General features: G+C 43.6%; 1 protein-coding gene across 1 annotated transcript; it reads right to left on the reverse strand.

Annotated features, from left to right (window-relative positions):
• Positions 1–469: 469 nt before the first annotated feature.
• LOC311009569 (uncharacterized protein) lies at positions 470–4,680 on the reverse strand. The gene is made up of 9 exons (XM_084003843.1): positions 4,645–4,680; positions 4,513–4,565; positions 4,119–4,240; positions 3,918–3,971; positions 3,405–3,552; positions 2,625–2,786; positions 2,151–2,245; positions 1,187–1,437; positions 470–572 (listed from the first exon to the last, which is right to left on the reverse strand). Exons 1-9 carry the CDS (start codon positions 4,666–4,668, stop codon positions 528–530), a joined length of 954 nt encoding a protein of 317 aa, XP_083859969.1. The 5' UTR covers positions 4,669–4,680; the 3' UTR covers positions 470–527.
• Positions 4,681–13,174: the final 8,494 nt, after the last annotated feature.

Raw genomic sequence — 13,174 nt, forward strand, 5'->3', positions numbered from 1 at the left:
CCAACAGTCCCCAGACTGCTGTCGGGTACCGGGATGAAATCCTCAGAGCGATTGTCAGACCTAACGCTGGTGCAGTCCGGGGTTCCTCCTGGTGCAGTGGGTCCTGGGTTCCTCCTTGTCAGGAGTTCATACAGGCATGTGGGGGCCAACACACTACTGAGTTACATTATGAGTTGGATCAGCCTGTGATTTAAATTCCCTAGTTTAATTTTTGGTGTGATTTTGAATTCAGCCCTCAATGGGTTGAAGATTTTGGGTTTCCACTGACCTTTGACCATTTTGTTCTCAACAAAATATACAATGTTCATTGGTAGGGATTTCCAACTTGAACAATTCGCTCATCAAGATCTGTTGTTTTAGCAGCACTATCACTGTTTAAGGAATCAATAAATAAATCGAGCAATAATATAAATACCTAAAATGCAGGTACAAATAAAACTATTTGTTTGCACAATTTTAGATGTACATAAATAAGTTTAGGCAGCAAAAGGGCATAACATGAAGTCATCATCAAGAGCAAGTTCTGCTCAGGCGTCCCAGGATGTCCTGATCTGAGGTCTGTTGATCGTCATCTGTTGAAACAAAGAAAGAAGTATTGAATTAAGGAAAAACGGTGTGGAAAACTACGGTGGCCCTGAAGTGCAAAATGACAAAAGAAAACACAAAAGCGTTTGGTGTGACTCCATATATATATATATATATGTGGTCAGATGCTGGGAGCTGGTGGCAGGAGCTGTCGAAGATCCAAAGTCTTTTACATCTGCACTTAGCATTTGCACATTTCTCACTTTGTATTGCAATTGCTGCAGAGCAAACTTTGTTTTCGCTTGGCATAAACGTTTTATCTCATATTACAATCCTGACCTGTGAGGGGCAGCGATGTGCTGTTTGACATCCAGTCTGCTCGACATCTAAAAGAAGAAGTCATTCTGCCTGTAACAGACTGCCTTACAGTACATCCAATCAACAACGAGGAATCATTGGCCAATTGGTATGTACCTATTCCAGTTTCACCAAAAGCTATTATGTTTTCTACTTTGCGCATAGTTTTCGTGTAGCCTACTGAGGTTGTGTTATAAGCATTTTGCTTTTGTGTATTGTGAATTGCTGTTGTGTTTTTATCCTTCAGGGCCACCGTACAAAACGACATTAAGCACCCTCTGTGTTTCTGTAGATGTGCACTGACCGGGCTGGAAAACAAGGGCCTGTGGGGCATGCTGGCAGAGCGTGACAATCCAGCATGTGAAAGTGGAGCATTGTGCCCGTGTGCCATTTCTAATGATGGGCCTGTGCCCACGGATGTGCTCCAGTCTCTGCTCTTGGTGTCCAGAGATGGTCCCCTGAACCGGTAGACATCTGCAGGTCGTCTGTAAACAACTGGCTCCTCGAGGTCGACGGCTGATTCGTCATGTGTGAAAGTAGGGTTTCTGTAATCTCCTAAAAAATCAGGACAACAAGGGTCAGGTTGACAAACACACAGATCTGTACTGTCCTACAGGGGCAGAGTCAATGAATCATGTATGGGGAGTGATGGACGCCAAACTCTAACTATGTTGTGTTGCTACGATAAACATTCTAAACGTGAGTTGTCTGACTGAACCTGCAGATACAGCACTCTCCGTTCAGCTTTATAATAAGAAAGGAAAGGAAAGAAACTTACTATCTACTCATAGTTTTTATATGAAATGTATATCTGTTAAGTTGTGACTGCTGTCCGCCTAATGGTGTTGTAGTCAAGACCACCTAGACCGAGACCCAGCCATGACCAAAACTAGAGTGTATTTATCTCTTGGTTTCAATGTCATAGTAATGATGTTAACAACTAATTCAGGCCGCTGATATGCCCATAGATGTGATCCGGTCTTAAAATAAAATCCTCAGTCCTCTTTGTCTGAGACTGACACAAGAGAGAGTAAATAGTAAAGTCAAGTTATAAGCTGGATGGCTAGTCAATTTAAGCTATCAAAATATTTCTGATTGGTTGGCATGTGTCCATTCAACGCATCACAATAGTCACTATAAAGCTAGTGGAAATATGCAGATCATTTGTACCCTTAATAAAAAAATATATATAATACAAAATTGTACCATTGCTGCCAAATGCAAAATAATGAGTATGTCTTATGTGTTATAAAACATTCCAAACTCACCAGTATTATATGTGTTATTGGAGCTGTTTTCTCTGCACCACTCAAAGTCCTCACTCAGCCACTGATCCACCTGTTGGTTTTTAAGGTCTCTTCTCCTGCAAACACGGAGGGGACAACATAATTTCAGCTTTCATTACCTTGACATTTATTTTTCCCTTCAAATTGAGAAACAGTCTTCTGCACCAAGAGTTTTCAATACTATATATACTACTATAACATTTTAATTTAAATCAATATAGCCAGAACATAATGCTATCTTCCAGAGGAGGAGAGGTAAACTTTGAATGTGTTTACAAACCACTCATAGTGCCTTTAAACACAGCCAGATGTTTTTTTTTGTTCTTATTTGTTTTAGATATTTATGGGCTTTTTGTCTTTGTTACAGCTGAAGATAGACAGAAAACAGGGAAGAGGAGACAACATGCAGTAAAGGGCCACAGGTTGGATGTTTGACCAGCAACTTGTATAGCTTACAGTGTTTGCTTGTGTTTGTTGATCAGCAGGAAGGAAGTTAAGGCTCCCACAATCACCAACAGACAAGCAAAGGTCACACTTAATCCTATGTAGAAAGCAGTCCTCTGTATGGGCAAGTTACAGTCATTGCCCAAGTACCAAGTGGAATCCACATTTTTGCAACTGAAAGAGAGGAGGAAGAACAAAGTTAAACAATGGGCAACTGTGCTAAACAAGGCAAATAATACTTAAAAACTTCCTGTGCCATGAGTTCAAATCATCGATTGTATATAAGAAGTGGATGTAGTCACGGTGACGTCACCCATTGATTTGTGAACTATGGTTCAGCATTTTGGAAATCGCTATTTTGCATTTTACTAGGCATATTTGGAATAAAGCATCCCCTGCTTTATGACTGTAAATGGACCACAATTATCTAAATTAACATCATGCTGGGTTGAAGGAGACTTGAAAGTTAAGATTGAGATGATAAACCTACAATGTCTACTGAGATAATAAATCAAGAGAGAAGTAGGCTCATTTTCTCAATCATACTTCTTTATGCAACCAAAGGAGTCGCCCCCTGATGGTTTTCTAAGTTTAAGGCACTTCAGAACTGGCTTCACTTTTCAGAACAAGTGAGTTACTGCCTGTAAAATACATGAGATTGAGAAAATAAATTACCCTTATGGCTAATTGGTAATATTGACAATGTCAGTGCATTTACCTTAATCTTTAACTGTAGGCTACATTTAGTGGATACCTTTATTAAAAAAAAAAAAAAAAGCTCAATCAACTTACTAGCAAATAGGTCCGGTGTTCTTGTACGCTCTGCAGGTTCCCTTATTGTGGCATATTTTTCGATCAGAATGTAGTTTGTCACATACAGTCACACACTTGTGAACTCCATCGACCTCATGTGATTCATGGTGTTCAGCATCACAGGAATCTTGTGAGAAAAATGCAGACATGTCATTTTGGGCTTTGCCAAATATGCATTTATAATAATAATATTAAATTATTAGTTGTGTATATAAGATAAGACACAATAACAATCACGTTCAAATTACATTAGTAAACAATTTATAACACTTTATTATTGCACACATTATAACATATTCTATACTATTTTGAGTAGTTTTAATGATTACCAAATGATTTGTAATTCTATAAACAATACAAAGATAAATGGACCAGAGAGAAATTAGTAACCATTGAAAAAGTCTCAGTCATCTATCTATAAAATGTTTGTGGTTGTTTTACGAAGTATTGATTAATCACCGACACACATGGTGCAGTAATCAGCCTACTTACAATCTGGTTCTGTTGTTTCCACTGTGGGCTGAGTTGTGATGTTGTAAAGACAATCTGAAAATTCAGAGGACAACGAAAAAAGTTACAACATAAAGCTTAATGCTAATAAAACGCTTGTATTTGAATGAATGCATTTCTGATGTCATGAGTCGCAAGAGTGTGATTATGTGTGATTATGTATGTGAATATAGATCGTCTTACCATCTGTGCAGGTAACAAGCTGGACAACAGCCTCCTGAACTGCTTTGACGTCGATTTCATATAGTTGGCCAGAGCTGGCATTGTTTGGAAGCGTCAGGACCACGTCATGTGTGACACTAACTCTGAGACGGAAAGAATTACATGCAGCACGTCAGTTTAGTGATTAGACTATACAACCAGGTGATATCCTTAACTAGCAGTCCCTTTTCTCTGTGACTGAATGCAATCAGTGCAAACATTTTCTTAAAGTCAGTGTGCAAGTTGAAATGTTCCCTGTTGAATATGAACTAGTTAATTAACATATTGTTTTGTGTCCCAGTGTCTATAATCTAGGATGATATATTGAATTACTTTATTTGGACATTATCATGATCTTCAAAGGTGCTTAAATTACCCTTCTGCTCTTGGTGTGATACTGTAGATAGCTATGGCTTCAGCAGATCTCATCTGCAATAAAGATGGAACAATTGTTAATAGGTAATCGCTGATTCAATATCCTCATGGAAAGGTGCTTGAATGGCTTTACCTGTTTCACCATGTCATCAGACATCAAAGGCTCTCCACGACTAAGAGAAAAGAAGAAGAGAAAAACGGTCATAAAAAAGCACTTGGAAATTGAATAACCCTGATAAATTCAAATTAAAACATTTTGTACAAACAAAATCACTTTATATCTGAATTTTTCTGTGTTTAAAATGTTTAGCAAAAATAAAAAGATGATCTCTTTGTTTTTGAAACATTCAAAGTACATTACCTGACACTAGTTACCACCACTTCTTTAAAGTTTGCTATATTATTTCCCAGGTAATATGTTTCCATCTGAAAGAGTAAAAACATAATACAAATTACATTTCAAAAGCAGAATTTGAATAGAATACAGGAACAACATCGGTCATATGAAATCATGTGTCCTAGTTAATTTATCCAACTCTACATTAAGTGTGTCTGTACAGTTTTGAGTAGTGTAAAATTCCTAATATGGCCTTTTTTAATCATGACCAATTTGCTTTTTAGAATCCATTACGAAGATTTACTTAATCAACTATGTTGGCCAATTATCAAAAAAACTATAATCAAATCATTTTGATTATTAATATCACTCAAATCTGAATCGCTATGGTTGCAAAATTTTGGTTCAACATTTTCTGGTTACATAACATATTAATTCCCGATAGTTGAGCCAAATAATGTGTGAATCCAGAGAAAAGACTAATTTTAAAATGTGATTGTTTGCTCAGCCCAGTACATTTAATAAATGCAGAATTGCCTCTCTTGCTTTTTCTCCCGTCACTGCATAACTAGTTGCGTAAAGTCCCAACTGTTTCATCAAACTGTAAAACCCTCACTGTTACAACATACTACAATGTTCAAAAGAATGCAGAGGTTAATGTATCATGAAATTACTGACTGGATGTGTCCACTATGACTGCAAACCAGCATAACTCATCCATTGTTCCCAATTACCTGTTTGGTGAAGTTTCCAACAAACTGTTTGTATTCAGGTGATGTTTCGTCTTCATATTTGTCATTAAATTGCTGATTGATCACAACATTAACAACGACTGATCTGTTGACTGTAGCTGCAAAGACATTCAAGCATAAATGTATGAATACAAATGTACAACAACAATTTTAAAATTAACTTTTAGTCATAAAATGACGGAGCTTGCAAGATGTTGATAGTACCTGGCTGAACAGTGTCAACAAATTGGCACAAGTTTCCACTGAATCCAAGATGACACGTGCAGCTGAATCCATTGTAATATCCCCCGTTTTGGCATTGAAGGGGCTCTGCTGTGGTGATTGGTCGATTTGTTAATTGACTTGTTGCTGTGGTGGGTGTTGTTGTTGGTGGATTAGTTGGTGGTTTGGTTGATGGTATTGTTGATTGTGTAGTTGGTAAAGTCGTGGGTTTTACAGGAGGTTCATCTGTTGGTCTTAGCGTTGGTGTTTTTGTTGGTGGTTCAGTTGGAGGTGAGGGTGGCAATACAGTTGGTTTGGTAGATGGTGGGTTTGTTGGAGAGGTTGGTGAAAATGTGGTCTTAGCAGATTCAAATGTGACTGTGTTTGTTGGACTGGTTGATCCAATGGTTGATGTAGTCTGGGTTTGCTCAGACATTTTAGTAGAACCTGTAGGTTCAGGTGACATGATTGTTTGGCAAGATGTAGAGGTTACTTTGTCAGTGGGATTGGTTTGCTGAGGTGTTGATTTGGTCGACACAGGCTCAGATATTTCTGTTTCAGTCTGTGAAGTTGGTTCAGATGCTGCAGTTGTCTTGGCAGGTAAAGATGTTACTTTATCAGTGGGAATGGTTGGTTCTGGCACTGATGTTGTCCCAGCAGCATCAGATGTTACTGAATCAGTTAAACTGGTTGATTGTGATCCTGAGGTGGTACCGACTGCCTCAGATATGTCTGTGTCAGTAGAACTTGTAGGTTCAGGCGTCACGGTTGTCTGGGCAGGTTCAGAGGTTACTGTGTCAAAGGAACTGGTTTGGTCAGGTGCTGTTGTAGCCTCCACAGGCTCAGATGTCACTGAATCTGTTTGAGTGGTCAGTTCAGATAGCAAAGTGGTCCCAGCAGGTGCAGATGTGACAGTGTCAGTCGGACTGGTTTGGTCATCTGCCATGGTGGTCTCACCAGCTTCAGATGTTACTGTGGAAGTGGGAGAAGTTGGTTCAAGTTGTGATGTGGTATCGGCAGGCTCAGATGTTTCAGTTTCAGTCTGAGAAGTTGCTTCAGATGCTGCTGTTGTCTCGGCAGGTAAAGATGTTACTTCGTCAGTGGCAACGCTTGGTTCTGGCACTGATGTTGTCCCAGCAGCATCAGATGTTACTGAATCAGTTAAACTGGTTGATTGTGATCCTGAGGTGGTACCGACTGCCTCAGATATGTCTGTGTCAGTAGAACTTGTAGGTTCAGGCATCACGGTTGTCTGGTCAGGTTCAGAGGTTACTGTGTCAGTGGAACTGGTTTGGTCAGGTGCTGTTGTAGCCTCCACAGGCTCAGATGTCACTGAATCTGTTTGAGTGGTCAGTTCGGATAGCAAAGTAGTCCCAGCAGGTGCAGATGTGACAGTGTCAGTGGGACTGGTTTGGTCATCTGCCATGGTGGTCTCACCAGCTTCAGATGTTACTGTGGAAGTGGGAGAAGTTGGTTCAAGTTGTGATGTGGTATCGGCAGGCTCAGATGTTTCAGTTTCAGTCTGAGAAGTTGCTTCAGATGCTGCTGTTGTCTCGGCAGGTAAAGATGTTACTTCGTCAGTGGCAACGCTTGGTTCTGGCACTGATGTTGTCCCAGCAGCATCAGATGTTACTGAATCAGTTAAACTGGTTGATTGTGATCCTGAGGTGGTACCGACTGCCTCAGATATGTCTGTGTCAGTAGAACTTGTAGGTTCAGGTGTCACGGTTGTCTGGGCAGGTTCAGAGGTTACTGTGTCAGTGGAACTGGTTTGGTCAGGTGCTGTTGTAGCCTCCACAGGCTCAGATGTCACTGAATCTGTTTGAGTGGTCAGTTCAGATAGCAAAGTAGTCCCAGCAGGTGCAGATGTGACAGTGTCAGTGGGACTGGTTTGGTCATCTGCCATGGTGGTCTCACCAGCTTCAGATGTTACTGTGGAAGTGGGAGAAGTTGGTTCAAGTTGTGATGTGGTATCGGCAGGCTCAGATGTTTCAGTTTCAGTCTGAGAAGTTGCTTCAGATGCTGCTGTTGTCTCGGCAGGTAAAGATGTTACTTCGTCAGTGGCAACGCTTGGTTCTGGCACTGATGTTGTCCCAGCAGCATCAGATGTTACTGAATCAGTTAAACTGGTTGATTGTGATCCTGAGGTGGTACCGACTGCCTCAGATATGTCTGTGTCAGTAGAACTTGTAGGTTCAGGTGTCACGGTTGTCTGGGCAGGTTCAGAGGTTACTGTGTCAGTGGAACTGGTTTGGTCAGGTGCTGTTGTAGCCTCCACAGGCTCAGATGTCACTGAATCTGTTTGAGTGGTCAGTTCAGATAGCAAAGTAGTCCCAGCAGGTGCAGATGTGACAGTGTCAGTGGGACTGGTTTGGTCATCTGCCATGGTGGTCTCACCAGCTTCAGATGTTACTGTGGAAGTGGGAGAAGTTGGTTCAAGTTGTGATGTGGTATCGGCAGGCTCAGATGTTTCAGTTTCAGTCTGAGAAGTTGCTTCAGATGCTGCTGTTGTCTCGGCAGGTAAAGATGTTACTTCGTCAGTGGCAACGCTTGGTTCTGGCACTGATGTTGTCCCAGCAGCATCAGATGTTACTGAATCAGTTAAACTGGTTGATTGTGATCCTGAGGTGGTACCGACTGCCTCAGATATGTCTGTGTCAGTAGAACTTGTAGGTTCAGGCGTCACGGTTGTCTGGGCAGGTTCAGAGGTTACTGTGTCAGTGGAACTGGTTTGGTCAGGTGCTGTTGTAGCCTCCACAGGCTCAGATGTCACCCAATCTGTTTGAGTGGTCAGTTCAGATAGCAAAGTAGTCCCAGCAGGTGCAGATGTGACAGTGTCAGTCGGACTGGTTTGGTCATCTGCCATGGTGGTCTCACCAGCTTCAGATGTTACTGTGGAAGTGGGAGAAGTTGGTTCAAGTTGTGATGTGGTATCGGCAGGCTCAGATGTTTCAGTTTCAGTCTGAGAAGTTGGTTCAGATGCTGCTGTTGTCTCGGCAGATAAAGATGTTACTTCGTCAGTGGCAACGCTTGGTTCTGGCACTGATGTTGTCCCAGCAGCATCAGATGTTACTGAATCAGTTAAACTGGTTGATTGTGATCCTGAGGTGGTACCGACTGCCTCAGATATGTCTGTGTCAGTAGAACTTGTAGGTTCAGGCGTCACGGTTGTCTGGGCAGGTTCAGAGGTTACTGTGTCAGTGGAACTGGTTTGGTCAGGTTCTGTTGTAGCCTCCACAGGCTCAGATGTCACTGAATCTGTTTGAGTAGTCAGTTCAGATAGCAAAGTAGTCCCAGCAGGTGCAGATGTGACAGTGTCAGTGGGACTGGTTTGGTCATCTGCCATGGTGGTCTCACCAGCTTCAGATGTTACTGTGGAAGTGGGTGAAGTTGGTTCAAGTTGTGATGTGGTATCGGTAGGCTCAGATGTTTCAGTTTCAGTCTGAGAAGTTGGTTCAGATGCTGCAGTTGTCTCGGCAGGTAAAGATGTTACTTCGTCAGTGGCAACGCTTGGTTCTGGCACTGATGTTGTCCCAGCAGCATCAGATGTTACTGAATCAGTTAAACTGGTTGATTGTGATCCTGAGGTGGTACCGACTGCCTCAGATATGTCTGTGTCAGTAGAACTTGTAGGTTCAGGTGTCACGGTTGTCTGGGCAGGTTCAGAGGTTACTGTGTCAGTGGAACTGGTTTGGTCAGGTGCTGTTGTAGCCTCCACAGGCTCAGATGTCACTGAATCTGTTTGAGTGGTCAGTTCAGATAGCAAAGTAGTCCCAGCAGGTGCAGATGTGACAGTGTCAGTGGGACTGGTTTGGTCATCTGCCATGGTGGTCTCACCAGCTTCAGATGTTACTGTGGTAGTGGGAGAAGTTGGTTCAAGTTGTGATGTGGTATCGGCAGGCTCAGATGTTTCAGTTTCAGTCTGAGAAGTTGCTTCAGATGCTGCTGTTGTCTCGGCAGGTAAAGATGTTACTTCGTCAGTGGCAACGCTTGGTTCTGGCACTGATGTTGTCCCAGCAGCATCAGATGTTACTGAATCAGTTAAACTGGTTGATTGTGATCCTGAGGTGGTACCGACTGCCTCAGATATGTCTGTGTCAGTAGAACTTGTAGGTTCAGGTGTCACGGTTGTCTGGGCAGGTTCAGAGGTTACTGTGTCAGTGGAACTGGTTTGGTCAGGTGCTGTTGTAGCCTCCACAGGCTCAGATGTCACTGAATCTGTTTGAGTGGTCAGTTCAGATAGCAAAGTAGTCCCAGCAGGTGCAGATGTGACAGTGTCAGTGGGACTGGTTTGGTCATCTGCCATGGTGGTCTCACCAGCTTCAGATGTTACTGTGGAAGTGGGTGAAGTTGGTTCAAGTTGTGATGTGGTATCGGTAGGCTCAGATGTTTCAGTTTCAGTCTGAGAAGTTGGTTCAGATGCTGCAGTTGTCTCGGCAGGTAAAGATGTTACTTCGTCAGTGGCAACGCTTGGTTCTGGCACTGATGTTGTCCCAGCAGCATCAGATGTTACTGAATCAGTTAAACTGGTTGATTGTGATCCTGAGGTGGTACCGACTGCCTCAGATATGTCTGTGTCAGTAGAACTTGTAGGTTCAGGCGTCACGGTTGTCTGGGCAGGTTCAGAGGTTACTGTGTCAGTGGAACTGGTTTGGTCAGGTGCTGTTGTAGCCTCCACAGGCTCAGATGTCACCCAATCTGTTTGAGTGGTCAGTTCAGATAGCAAAGTAGTCCCAGCAGGTGCAGATGTGACAGTGTCAGTGGGACTGGTTTGGTCATCTGCCATGGTGGTCTCACCAGCTTCAGATGTTACTGTGGAAGTGGGAGAAGTTGGTTCAAGTTGTGATGTGGTATCAGCAGGCTCAGATGTTTCCGTTTCAGTCTGAGGAGTTGGTTCAGATGCTGCATTTGTCTCGGCAGGTAAAGATGTTACTTCGTCAGTGGCAACGCTTGGTTCTTGCACTGATGTTGTCCCAGCAGCATCAGATGTTACTGAATCAGTTAAACTGGTTGATTGTGATCCTGAGGTGGTACCGACTGCCTCAGATATGTCTGTGTCAGTAGAACTTGTAGGTTCAGGCGTCACGGTTGTCTGGGCAGGTTCAGAGGTTACTGTGTCAGTGGAACTGGTTTGGTCAGGTTCTGTTGTAGCCTCCATAGGCTCAGATGTCACTGAATCTGTTTGAGTAGTCAGTTCAGATAGCAAAGTAGTCCCAGCAGGTGCAGATGTGACAGTGTCAGTGGGACTGGTTTGGTCATCTGCCATGGTGGTCTCATCAGCTTCAGATGTTACTGTGGAAGTGGGAGAAGTTGGTTCAAGTTGTGATGTGGTATCAGCAGGCTGAGATGTTTCCGTTTCAGTCTGAGGAGTTGGTTCAGATGCTGCAGTTGTCTCGGCAGGTAAAGATGTTACTTCGTCAGTGGCAACGCTTGGTTCTGGCACTGATGTTGTCCCAGCAGCATCAGATGTTACTGAATCAGTTAAACTGGTTGATTGTGATCCTGAGGTGGTACCGACAGCCTCAGATATGTCTGTGTCAGTAGAACTTGTAGGTTCAGGCGTCATGGTTGTCTGGGCAGGTTCAGAGGTTACTGTGTCAGTGGAAGTGGTTTGGTCAGGTGCTGTTGTAGCCTCCACAGGCTCAGATGTCACCCAATCTGTTTGAGTGGTCAGTTCAGATAGCAAAGTAGTCCCAGCAGGTGCAGATGTGACAGTGTCAGTGGGACTGGTTTGGTCATCTGCCATGGTGGTCTCACCAGCTTCAGATGTTACTGTGGAAGTGGGAGAAGTTGGTTCAAGTTGTGATGTGGTATCAGCAGGCTCAGATGTTTCCGTTTCAGTCTGAGGAGTTGGTTCAGATGCTGCATTTGTCTCGGCAGGTAAAGATGTTACTTCGTCAGTGGCAACGCTTGGTTCTGGCACTGATGTTGTCCCAGCAGCATCAGATGTTACTGAATCAGTTAAACTGGTTGATTGTGATCCTGAGGTGGTACCGACTGCCTCAGATATGTCTGTGTCAGTAGAACTTGTAGGTTCAGGCATCACGGTTGTCTGGTCAGGTTCAGAGGTTACTGTGTCAGTGGAACTGGTTTGGTCAGGTGCTGTTGTAGCCTCCACAGGCTCAGATGTCACTGAATCTGTTTGAGTGGTCAGTTCAGATAGAAAAGTAGTCCCAGCAGGTGCAGATGTGACAGTGTCAGTGGGACTGGTTTGGTCAACTGCCATGGTGGTCTCACCAGCTTCAGATGTTACTGTGGAAGTGGGAGAAGTTGGTTCAAGTTGTGATGTGGTATCGGTAGGCTCAGATGTTTCAGTTTCAGTCTGAGAAGTTGGTTCAGATGCTGCAGTTGTCTCGGCAGGTAAAGATGTTACTTCGTCAGTGGCAACGCTTGGTTCTGGCACTGATGTTGTCCCAGCAGCATCAGATGTTACTGAATCAGTTAAACTGGTTGATTGTGATCCTGAGGTGGTACCGACTGCCTCAGATATGTCTGTGTCAGTAGAACTTGTAGGTTCAGGTGTCACGGTTGTCTGGGCAGGTTCAGAGGTTACTGTGTCAGTGGAACTGGTTTGGTCAGGAGCTGTTGTAGCCTCCACAGGCTCAGATGTCACTGAATCTGTTTGAGTGGTCAGTTCAGATAGCAAAGTAGTCCCAGCAGGTGCAGATGTGACAGTGTCAGTGGGACTGGTTTGGTCATCTGCCATGGTGGTCTCACCATCTTCAGATGTTACTGTGGAAGTGGGAGAAGTTGGTTCAAGTTGTGATGTGGTATCAGCAGGCTCAGATGTTTCCGTTTCAGTCCGAGGAGTTGGTTCAGATGCTGCTGTTGTCTTGGCGGGTAAAGATGTTACTTCGTCAGTGGCAACGGTTGGTTCTGGCACTGATGTTGTCCCAGCAGCATCAGATGTTACTGAATCAGTTAAACTGGTTGATTGTGATCCTGAGGTGGTACCGACTGCCTCAGATATGTCTGTGTCAGTAGAACTTGTAGGTTCAGGCGTCACGGTTGTCTGGGCAGGTTCAGAGGTTACTGTGTCAGTGGAACTGGTTTGGTCAGGTGCTGTTGTAGCCTCCACAGGCTCAGATGTCACTGAATCTGTTTGAGTGGTCAGTTCAGATAGCAAAGTAGTCCCAGCAGGTGCAGATGTGACAGTGTCAGTGGGACTGGTTTGGTCATCTGCCATGGTGGTCTCACCAGTTTCAGATGTTACTGTGGAAGTGGGAGAAGTTGGTTCAAGTTGTGATGTGGTATCAGCAGGCTCAGATGTTTCCGTTTCAGTCTGAGGAGTTGGTTCAGATGCTGCAGTTGTCTCGGCAGGTAAAGATGTTACTACGTCAGTGGCAACGCTTGGTTCTGGCACTGATGTTGTC

This window comes from Eutrigla gurnardus, assembly GCF_963514095.1.
Source record: "Eutrigla gurnardus genome assembly, chromosome: 23".
Classification (NCBI taxonomy): domain Eukaryota; kingdom Metazoa; phylum Chordata; class Actinopteri; order Perciformes; family Triglidae; genus Eutrigla; species Eutrigla gurnardus.